Below are 12275 nucleotides of genomic sequence, written 5' to 3'. Positions count from 1 at the left end.
GGAATGGGTATGCTATCTCCCCATGTCTCTAATTCTGAGGCTTTCTTGTTCTTCTCTCAGAATGGACTCAATGCTCTCCATCTGGCTGCCAAGGAAGGCCACGTGGGGCTGGTCCAGGAGCTGCTGGGCAGAGGGTCCTCTGTGGATTCTGCTACTAAGGTATGGTGCTGTTCATGCCATGACAAACTCATTTTCTTTAGAGGATAGGAAGTGATTTAAAGTGTCCTTCTCCTGTTGTTTATTTCAGAGGTCTACTAGGACACTGAGCTTGTCAACTATAGAAGATAAATTTTAAATCTTCTCCACTGAACTTTGCAGAGTGTATATGGCTTCTTTTAAGTACTTGGATATGAGAATCAATTTGTAAATTTGTTTTCTAATGTATTGTCTTTCCTCCTTGGATTCACAAAGAAGGCTAGATTAACATTTTCCTTTGTAGATAGTAGTATCTGTTCCCCTAAGGTAATTCACTTAAAGTTAATTAATTAATTAATTAATTTGTTGTCTATCATGGGGCTTGAACTCAGGGCCTAGGCACTATCCCTAAGTTCATTTTTTTTCTCTTTTTTTCCCTCAAGGCGAGTGCTCTACCACTTTGAGCCAAAGAGCCACTTCAGGTTTTCTGGTAGTTAATTAGAGATAAAGTCTAACTCACTTTCCTTCCTGGGCTGGTTTTGAACTGCAATCCTCAGATCTCAGCCTCCTGAGTAGCTTTAGGTTATTGGTGTGAGCCACCAGCGCCCGGCTGGTAAATTTATTTTAAATAAATGATGGGATAAACTTCTCAATGGAATGAACATATAAGTTTCATGCTTTAGTTGAACCCATGTATCTTTCATTGTGCTCATTTGGTTGATATGGGAATATGTAGTACCCTTTATAGTCTAATAGAAAGAGACTTTGGGGTCTTTTATTGAATTATTAGTGTAAGATTAGATTTGATCACTATGATGTTTGTAAAGAAGTATAAAACATATTTGATATAATTAGAAACTATTGATGTCTGGTTGACACTGCTTTTACTAAGATATATTTAAACCTGTATTGATGTTTGAAAAAATATTTTTTGTATAGTGGTTCCACAGTAAGTCAGTTCATAATAGAACTTCGTGAAGTAGAATCTACAGATTTCTGTTCACTTCTCATTTCTTTCTGTTTCGTTTTGCCTTAATTACTTCACAAGTATTTTTAATCTCTTGGTCTGTTTATATTTTCACAAATATTTAAATCATTTTTCATTTGTGATTGTTGTAGTGTAGGATAACTTCTGGTGTAGCAAATGGTGGGAATCATTGGTAGCAGTATGATTGATGCAAAATTTATTCTTTTCATTTTTCAAACTGAGCAGCAACACAGCCTCCTAGCTAGAAACACAACTTCAATAAAAGACAATTTCTCTACCACAAAAATTCCTTAGGGTCCTTTGCAAGGCAAAATGAAATCAGTGTTGCTGTGAACTTTTTTAAAAGTTAATTTTCTTTGCATTAGACCTTCTTGGCTGGTGATTAAAAGAAAATCGCATGAAACACTGCCACATATGCCCACCTTTATGCATACACACATCTATGCACACTCACATGCCCACATTCACCCTCCCATGTACATATTCATATACACGAACATGCATTTATGCACACACTTGCACTCTTTTAATTTAGAGGAACTTAGTCTTTCCGTGTTCTCAACACTAGAGCAGTCTTAGGGAGAGATAGTAGAGAGAGATGCTAAAAAAATCCATTACGAGGTGGGCTAACAATAAAATGACTGCTTTTTATCAGACAAAATACTAGTACACTTTGATCAAATTTGGAATCCTTTAACCGTTTCTATTCCATTTCTCCAAAAACAGAAGGGAAACACTGCTCTTCACATCGCCTCTCTGGCTGGACAGGCGGAGGTTGTCAAAGTCCTTGTTAAAGAAGGAGCCAACATAAATGCACAGTCTCAGGTATTACATTCTGCTTTTTGTTCCTTTTTTGGTGAATAAATTATAAATTAGAACCATTTTGGGGAAGTTGATCTAAAGGGTTTGGATAATGCTGGGAAGATAATTTTATTTTTAAAGATTTCTGTTATTTGTTCTACATGAATTCTCTTTGGAGCTCATGCAATTAAATTTTTTTGACATATTATGATCTCTCCTTTAATATAACAAAGTACTTGAAAAATGAAAGACCATCGCTGCCTATTTACAAGAAGAATATAAAGTGACTTTTTTGGGGGGAAATGGGTGACATCTGTGAAATATAAATTATTCATGTAAGTTCCATGTTGTTCTATAAAAATATTTTTCTCTTCAATTCTAAAGAAAAAAAGACTAAAAAATTGATATTCTAGTGAGGATCTGATACCAAGTGAGAATCACACCCACTAGGTTATATCATAGCCAAATGTAGGCATTATTAGAAATTAGAAAAGAGATAAATTCTCCTCTCATAGCCTTAGATAAGTCTAAGAACAATAGAAAGAAATGTACCATAATAATGCAATTCAGAAAAAAATCAAATTAATCAAAATTATACTGCATCCTTTTTTTTCCTGGTAAAGAAGCAGAGAAAATGTTTTGCCCAAAGCATTGGATATTTTATTTTGTTTTCATTTTATTCTAGTGAGCTTTTTTTTGTCAGTTTCTTTTTTGGTGGAACTAGAATCTGAACTCAGAGTCTTATACTTGACTAGCTTGTTCAGCACTACCACTTGGGCCATGCTTCCAGTTCTGCTGTTTGGTTATTTTGGAGATGGAATCTGCCCAGATCCGCTTCAAATTGTGATCCTCTTAGATTTATGCTTCCTGTATAATGAGGGTTTCAGGTGGGAGCCAAAGCACTTGGCTTGAAACTCTATTCTTGATATCTATGCATATAGAAATTGAGTGGATATCATTGTAATACAATGCATTCCTTCTGTAAATGGAAGGCTCTGGGTTCAATTCTCTTCATTCAAAACAAACAAACCCAACCATGCTAACTCTCAGATATATTGGCAAAGTAGGTTAGCTCATCTCCTCTCCATTCCTAAGGATAACTTTGTTATTGTGCAGATTATCTATCACCTGTGATCTTCATTCATTCATGAGTTAAACACAGCTCTGGTTGTATAGATAAGCACAATTCCAGACCCAGGAAATACTAACTGTAAAATAAGCTCCATATCCTTTGATTATAAAAAATATTTAAATCATTCCATGATTATTGGAATTTTTCTGTAATGTTTTGATTCATTACATTTATTTCCCCTTACAATTTAAGCCATTAATTAAATATACACCCATATTTTAATGAGGATAGAAAAATATGTCTTGGTCTAAAACTTGTACTAAATAAAAGTTTTTAAAGAAAGACACCATCTAGAAGGAACACTTGCATGTTCTATAAGGTATAATAGCATCTTGAGTTGGAGAGAAATATTGCTACAAAAGTGAAGACTGGGAATCAGGAGGTCGCTCAGCGGTAGAACACCTGCCTTGTGTGCTTGAATCCCTGGGTTTGATGTCTGGTATTACAAAAGAAAAGAAAATATAGGCCAGGTAAAGCAAAGTAAAGTCCTCTAATCCCAAGTATTTTTAAGATGGAGATAGTAAAATGATACCAGATCCTATCTAAAACCAAATTAAAGTAGGGGATGTGGCTTATGTAGAAAGTACCTGCCCTAGCATTAGACCTGGGCCTGTCCTGAGCTCTTTTGTTCAAGGCTCTACCAGTTGGAGCCATAGCGCCACTGCTGGTTTTTTTTTGTTTTTTAATTGTGAAAATACTGTACAGAGGGTTTACAATTACATGGGCAAGATAATGAGTACATTTCTTATCAAGCATTGTAGCCTCATCCTTTGTTTCCCCTTCCCATCCCTTCCCATCCTCCACCCCCCCAACCAATCCTCCTCCTCCCCCCCCACCTAAGTTGTAAAGTTCGTTTTCGACATAACGGCTTATACATCTCATGGTTGCAAATAGGTCCACCTGTATCCCTAGTTGAATGATTTGTTTTTGAATGGTTAATTGGAGATAACAGTCTCACCAACTTTCCTGCCAGGGCTGCCTTTGAACTGTGATCCTCAGCTCTCAGCCTCCTGAGTAGCTACGATTACAGGTGTGAGCCATTGGCACCTGACTTCGCTCACTTCCTGTTGGGAACCAAAAAGAAGACATGAAATCTGAATTTACAATAGAAATGTTGACTTTTTATATTCAAATGCTACCTTCTCTGTCTTTCTGAGATCTTAATTCAAGACATTGAATAAGAGAGTAGTTCAGAATTACGGAATATTTGGAAAAGGGCTGCTAACCTGATTTTGTGTGTGTGTGTGTGTATCAGTACTGGTGCTTAAACGCAGGACCTGGGCACATTCATTAGTTGTTTTTTTTTTTTTTTTCCTCAAGGCTACTTCACTATCAGTTGAGTCACACTTCTACTTCTGGCTTTTGGTTGGTTAATTGGAGATAAGAGTCTCATAGATGGGGCTAGGAAGGTGGCTCAGTGGTAGAGCGCTTGCCTTGCATGCATGAGGCCCTGGGTTTGATTCCTCAGCATCACATAGGCAGAAAAAGCCAGAAGTGGTGCTGTAGCTCAAGTGGTAGAGTGCTAGCCTTGAGCTGAAGAGCTGAGGGACAGCACCCAGAGTTCAAGCCCCATGACTGGCAAAAAAAAAAAGAGTCTCATAGACTTTCCTGCCTGGGTTGGCTACAAGCCTCAGTCCTCAGATCTCAGCCTTCTGAATAATTAGGATTATAGGTGAGAGTCATGGATGCTCAGCTGTAATGTGAGTTTTGAAATAAGAAGTTTTAAAAACTCCAAAACATTCCAAGTAATGAATATTCAGTAACATTTTTGGAGTTGATTGCTTATAACAAAGCACTCATTAATGGGTTTTTCTGCACTCTTCGCTTAAATTCCAAGATGCAAATAACACTTACCTCCACATATATCAAACTAAAAAGGATCCAATAGCACTAATTAAAGGATGGGAGATTTTCTTCAGGACCTTCACTGCAGGTATGAGGGTCTTGCCATGAAAGAGAAACACTGGGCTTGACTCCCAAGACAGCAATTGGCAAGTGAGAATTTATAGACACGAAGCAGTATGGGAACTGTGGATGGTAAATTGCCAAAAGGTAACATCAGGAGTAGAGTTGATTCTGGGTAAAATGCCTGCTACAATTCTTGCTGAAGACAGGCTGTGGCAGTTAGACAGATGGGAGATCTTGTAGGCTGGGGATTTTGATTAGATACTGAGAGTGGTCATATCAGGATGATAGGGTGTACTGAGTAAACTGACTGTGCTGGGTTTTTCAGCTAAAAAGAATAATATTAAAGAAATGCACAGATGTGTCTGGGAGGAGATGCAGAAGCTTTGACTAAAGTTGGCCAGGCAAAGGATCTTTGTCATTTACCAAATGACACAGCACCAGTTTGGATAGAGAAGTGCTCCTTCCTTTATGGAGAAGAATTCTAGATTGTCATGAGGATAGATTCATCAAGTTTCAATGACAGTATATGATTGTTAGAATCATGATGAGCAGGTGTGTGTGTTTCTGTGTCATTTCTGTGTTCAGTAGTATTAGCAGTGTGCTTTCTATGTGGCCATTCCTCAAGGTGATTCTAAGAATTGCCCTGACCCTGAAGATCTCTGGCTTGTTTTTTGGTGTCTTGGCTTCTTTGGCATGAGTGGGGGTGAGGGTAGGTGTGGGGAGCTCAAGACTTCAGCAAATGAGGCTGGAAGTCAAATTAAAGCTAGTCAAGGATTGTAATTTACTTTGAAAATTTACTTCGAACACAGGTACTTTTACAGAGCCGTTCCCAGGCATTTTAGCATTCTTTGAACAGTCCAATGTAAGCAATGCTGCGATGCCTTCCATTTGTGAGTACGGGCATCTGGACACATTGCAAATCTAGAAGACTCATAACTGTGATCTAAAAAGAAAACCTGATTCCAATTCTGTGTTGATCTCAAAGATGTTGTACTTTTGCATACTGTCAGAGTTATGAGTTTCTGTGAATATCAGAGGTAATTTTTCTTCACATTGGCCTGTTGATATTTTCTTCTCTTGGGCTTATCTTTAATGTATCTCAAGATGATAAAATTCTTGGGGACAAAATTTTATTTTATTGTTATTTATTTATACTTTTTGGTGACAGTATTGGGGCTTGAATATGGGGCCTTGTGCTCACATTTGACCTTTTTGCTCATGGCTGGCATAAGAGTCTCAAAGATTTGTCTTCCTGGAATGTCTCAGAATCTTGATTCTCAGATCTCAGCCTCCTGAGCAACTGAAATCTGAAGGCTTAAAAAAATTCAAATCCTGTTTGAAATACAAATCGAAAACTTTTTGAAAATAATATTTCCAGAAATTTAAGGAAAGTCCATGAGATATTTATCTCCAACTAACCATGAGCCATGAGCACCCAGATACAGATACTTTTTTTTCTCACACATGCAGATTTAGGATTTTATATAATAATAGAATGCTAAACATGTATGTATATGCATGGTCCTCATTAGTAAGAGTTAGTTTTGTTGTGTATTAAAATTATTCTTCACAATACATATTAATGTAATAATAAATATAAGTAACTGGCACACAGAATTTCTGACAGTTCTCTCTCTCTCTCTTTCTCTCTCTCTCTCTTTCTCTCTCTCTCTCTCTTTCTCATGCCCATCTTGGGCTTGCAGCATTGTTTACCATAGCCAAGATATGGAATCAACCCAGATGCCCCTCAGTGGAAAAAATGTTATTTCCACAGACTTTGTTTTATTTGCAATTCAAACAGGATTAGATTTTTTTTCGTAGCCTCCAGATTTTTCTACAGACCACAACTATGAAGGCCAGTGGCAACATTATATCACCATTGGTTACACCCCCAGCATGTTGGGGCCCAGGAACTCACTATATGCAATGACAAATGCCTTTCTTTTCAAATGTCACTTCTGGTAGTGTTCTCTTCATTTGGCCCTCACCCATTGTCACGAATACTTTCAATTGGGCTGTGAGAGAAGAAAGCCTACACAGTTGGCCAGCAGACACATGACCCTGAGTCATTCCATATGGTCCCTGAGGTATCCTTGGCTTCTGAAGCAAAGGAGAACATTCGATTCTCTCTCTCTTTCTCTCTCTCTCCCCCTCCCTTCTCTCTTTTTCTCTCTACCTTTCTTTTTCTTTCTCTCTCTTACACAATCTGCCAATTGGTCTGCTATCATCTATCTATCTATCTATCTCCAAAAGTTTTTAAATTTTTAAGCTTTTTAAAAATTTTATGACAAAAATATATACATATAGTTCTTTCTTACTAAGATCCTAAAATCTAAATGGAAATGATTTTAGTTTTTAGGACAAACAAATACCCTGAAAACAGATACCTCTATTTGACCAGGAGTTAGAAGAAGTCAGGACACTGACCTTTTGATTTTGTCAGACCTGGCATTTGAACTGAGAGCCTCATTCTCGACAGGCAGACCCTCTATTGCTTACACAGCCCTTTTTGTGGCCCTTGTTATTGAAATAAGGTCTGTCTTACTGCTTGGGCACAGCCGAAGCAAAAATCTACCTATTTTACGCTTTCCATTATAGCTAGGATAACATAGTGGCTTATGCTTCTATAACTGGATCTTAGTTGAAAATGTGTCTCAAAAGTTTTTTCCCCCATGCTACCTTGAACTAAAGTCTTCCAAATCTTATTCTCCAGAGTAGATTCTTATTACCTCTTGAGATCTCAAACATTGTAGGCCAGACTGGCCTGAAATTCAAGAATCCATCTTCTGTAACCTCTTGAGCACCAGGATTGTAGGCATTCTGATATTTTTTCTGCCAATTTTACACAGCTGGGTGATATTCACAATCAAAAAATTAACAGAATGCGGGGCTGGGAAGGTGGCTCAGTGGTAGAGCGCTTGCCTTGCATGCATGAGGCCCTGGGTTCGATTCCTCAGCACCAGATAAGCAGAAAATAAAAGCCAGAAGTGGTGCTGTGGCTCAAGTGGTAGAGCGCTAGCCTTGAGCTGAAGAGTTGAGGGACAGCGCCCCGGCCCAGAATTTAGGCCCCACGACCGGACCCCCCCACAAAAAAACTAACAGAATACTAAACACACACAATTATGCATACACACAAACACATGCACACCTGAAAAGATACTAAATTATAAATGAAAAGATTTCACTTATAATAAAGCATTCTTTCAACTTTCAAAGTAAGATGGATACAATTACATTTTACATTGTCTTAATGCGCATTTATCTAAGTGCAAATGGTAGGGAAAGGCTGGATGTCACTTGCCTTTCTTTTCTTTCTTGAAATTGGAAGAAGGGCTGGGAAGGTGGCTCAGTGGTAGAGTGCTTGCCTTGCATGCATGAGGTCCTGGGTTCGAGTCCTCAGCAGCGTATAAGCAGAAAAAGCCAGAAGTGGCACTGTGGCTCAAGTGGTAGAGCGCTAGTCTTGAGCTGAAGAGCTGAGGGACAGCACTTAGGCACCACACCCAAAACACACACCCACACCCTCACACACACACACACACACACGAAATTGGAAGAAATTACAGCCAAGATATCATCAAACCTAAAATCTTTAGTAAGTAGCCCGTTTATCTATCATTTCATATGACAGATACATGCAAGTCCAAGATTATTGTACTTTTTAAAAAGCAAGATGCTATCATTGTCCTGCTGTTGTGGTGGCAATAACATTTTATCAGTCCTTATTAGTTATGCCACAGCTTGTCTTTGCAAACAAAGTTCTCAAGAACAAAGGTTCAGGGCCTTTACCTTAGTAGAAGCTGTATCAGTGTTTGCAAATGGGTAATTTCCAGTAAAAATCTTAGAATATCAGGTGTTTAATTATCCATCAGCTAAGCCATCGTCTTCCATCCTTAAAAATTGAGACAACTCACAAAGGTATTCAGAACAAAATAAAAGCTGAGTTAAAAATAGGTAAGATAATACTGGGCACTGGTACCTCATGCCTGTAATACTAGCTACTTAGGAAGCTAAGGTCTTAGGATTTATATTCAAAACCAGTCTGGACAGCAAAGTTCATAAAATTTCTATCTCTAGTTAAGCAGCAAAAGGCTAGAAGTGGAGGCGTGGCTCAAGTGTTAGAGCAGTAGCCTTGAGAAAGAAAGACTGGATAAATAGGATTGCATCAAACTGAAGATGTATGGCAAACAACATAGCTAGCAATATATAGAAAGCCCACAGTATGGGGAAAGATTTTTACTAGCTATGCATCAGACAAGGGCCTCACATCTAAAACATACTTAGAGCTCAAAAAATTAATCCTCCCCCACAAATAAACCCTTAAGGAAACAACTACCCAATTAATAAATGTGCTAAAGACTTAAAGAGAGGCTTCTCAGAAGAAGTAAGAATGTCTAATAGACACATGTTCAACATCTCTGGCCATAAATGAAATGCAACACTGAGATTCTACCTCACTCCAGTTAGAACAACAACTACCAATAAAACTAACAAGACCAGATGCTGGTGGGGATGTGGCCAAAAGGGAACACTACTACACTGTTGGTAGGAATGTAATTTGTTCAACCACTCTGGAAAGCAGTATGGAGGTTCCTCAAAAGACTAACCATAGAACTCCCCTATAACCCAGCAATCCCGCTCTTGGGCATTTACCCAAATGACCATGAACAAGGCTGCACTAAAGCCACCAGCACAAACAAAATACTAGTTGTTAGTTACAGTAGCTACTCCTTACTGAGTTCTGCTGATCACAACTGGAGCTCTACAACTAAATTCCTTTGAATCTACCTTATATGTAGGCATGGCTTGACAATGTACAATAGGACATGAATGTGAATATATTTCAAGTTATAACCTATAAATAAACGCACCCAAGGACATTAAGTCTGTGTATTGCAACTGAATGGATCTATGTGTTATCTCTAAAAATCTTTTGGAATTTCACAGAAAACACTCATATTTGAAGTTTTATCTTTGGCAAGATATGAACTAGAGTGTGTTAAGCAGCTGTTAAATAAATTTGGAGTTTAATTCCATTCTTGATCTCAGTATTGCCAGGAGTACCACCTTCTCTAAGTCCCAAGCAGTTTTTAATAGAGTGTGGAAAAGTATTTAGTCAGCAAGGACAAAAAGCTGTCCTTTATAAATGGAAGAGTTTTAGCCTAAGTCTTTGTTGTCTTTTAACTCCTATGTTTCTCAAACGTTACTAAATCTATTTATATCCCTTGGTATCTCTCTGATGTTCTCATTTATTTTGGCATAATACATGTAAAGTTACTTGAAATGTTATTCCTGTTCTATCCACATTAATATTTAGTCATAAGACAAAAATCACATCATAAATCTGCCTGCCGTTGAGTGACTGAAAACATTTATGGCAAAAGTGATGGAATGAAAGGAAATGAAGCATTTACTTTGGATTTTTTTTAAAAAAAGAATCCCTATGAAATATGTCAGAGTATTTGTGTCTGCTTGATGTCAGGTTATGTATTTTAATTTTTGATTTGACATATGAAGTATTCTGTCAGTTTAATAATAATCATTAAAGACAAAAATGACTGACATTGCTAAAGGAAGCAGTGTTTTTCTTCTGATTAAAGATTTTAACTTTCTGGATGTTACACTATTGCTTACTGTACTGTATTTATTAACAATGCCAATGCTCCTAGCTGAGACTGTGTGGAGACTAAGAAATTTAACTTTAAATGATATGATCTAGAGGAATTGTATAGCATTCTGATATTAGATGTATTTATAAAGATTTGGTAGCAGCATTTTACATTTTCAAAGACTGTATTTTTGCTTTTGGAGGTAACACATGTTTCTTTTGTTTCTACATTTCTGGGTAACTTTTTAAAAGATATATTTATTGTAAGGGTGATGAACAGGGGTTACAGTTACATAAGTAAGGTAATTAGTGCATTTATTTTTAAACACTATTACCCACTCTCTCATTTTCGCTCCTTTACCCCTCCTTATGAATATCATTGTGCATTAATTCATCCTTGTCCTGCTATTTCTGTGATCTTCTTTCTCTTATACACAAGACAAAGGGTATAGACAACTAAAACAGACAAAATCGACATAACTGCATACAGGACATAGTAAGAGTTCAGGTTTGATATACTTCATTATATATGGTCCCCTGTACTTAGCAATTGGGCTATTAAGATCCCCTTTTAAGAATATCATAGACATATTCTAGTTATTACAAATGAGGGGAATCATACAACCCCCTTTTCTTTGGGCCTGGCTTACTTCACTTAAGAAAATGTTTTTCTGGGTCTTTCCATTTCCTTATGAATGGGGCAATATTATTCTTTCTGATGGAAACATAGAACTCCATTGTGTTTATACATCTCTGGCTTTAAAAGAATTACACATCAAAACACAATTGACATTTCACCTTACCTTAGCTAGAATGGCTACTGTCAAGAAATCTAATAACAACAGAAGCTGGTGGGATTGTGGCCAAAAGAGAGTGGTAGTACACTATTGGTGGGAGTGTAAACTTGTTCAGCCACTCTGGAAAACAGTTTGGAGGTTCTTCAAAAGACTTATCATGGAACTCCCCTATGACCAAGCAATCACACTCTTGGGCATTTACCCAAATGACCACAAACAGGGCCATACTAAAGCTACCACAACAACCATGTTCATTGCAGGATTATATACCATAGCTAAGATATGGAACCAACCCAGATGCCTCTTAGTAGATGAACAGATCACTTATGTTGGGAAGGTTTCATGCTTATGCCCGGAGCCAGGCTTCAACTGTGATTTTCCTACCTCTACTTCCCGTATATCTGGGATTACAGATATACAACATCACATCAAGATTAAAAAAATTATTATCTTAAAGTAGTTGCACAAAGGAGTTGCCATTCAACAAAGCAGTTTATGAATACAGTACATCTTGATCAATGTCACCCCTTTCAACAATCTCACCCACCCCACCCCTACCAACCCAGCCCTTCCTTCATTTTTCTTAATTTTTAGGATATGTACTGATTTTTTTGTTGCCATTTAAAAAAGCAGCTCAAATGTACAATGCATCTTGCTCGGTGTCATCTCTTCAACATCTTCATTCCCTTTCAATTCAACTCTTTCCTTATTTTTCTCAACTCTGTGATATCTACAATGAATTCATGTCTGCATTCTCCCTTCTTTCTTTCCCCCTTCTTTCATCTACCCCTATCCCTTTGCCCCTACCCCACTCTTTCAAGTACTCATTTCCTGGTAAAATAATATTGGACTTTAGAGGGATTCATCAGTGTTTGCCTGGGCTGGCCTCTTCCTAACTCCACTTACCAT

The 12275-nt window shown here is 37.6% G+C and overlaps 1 protein-coding gene across 1 annotated transcript in view; it reads left to right on the top strand.

Annotated features, from left to right (window-relative positions):
* Positions 1-12275, top strand: part of Ank2 (ankyrin 2, neuronal) — a 298210-nt gene that overhangs the window by 141712 nt on the left and 144223 nt on the right. Inside the window, exons 3-4 of the mRNA XM_013023813.1 lie at positions 61-159; positions 1850-1948. Of these exons, the coding sequence (XP_012879267.1) occupies positions 61-159; positions 1850-1948 (198 nt within the window). The remainder of the gene's footprint in view (positions 1-60; positions 160-1849; positions 1949-12275) is intronic.

Source organism: Dipodomys ordii, unplaced genomic scaffold (assembly GCF_000151885.1).
Source record: "Dipodomys ordii isolate 6190 unplaced genomic scaffold, Dord_2.0 Scaffold70, whole genome shotgun sequence".
NCBI lineage: Eukaryota > Metazoa > Chordata > Mammalia > Rodentia > Heteromyidae > Dipodomys > Dipodomys ordii.
The sequence above is the reverse complement of the archived record's forward strand: the minus strand, read 5'-3'. Positions and strand labels throughout refer to the sequence as shown.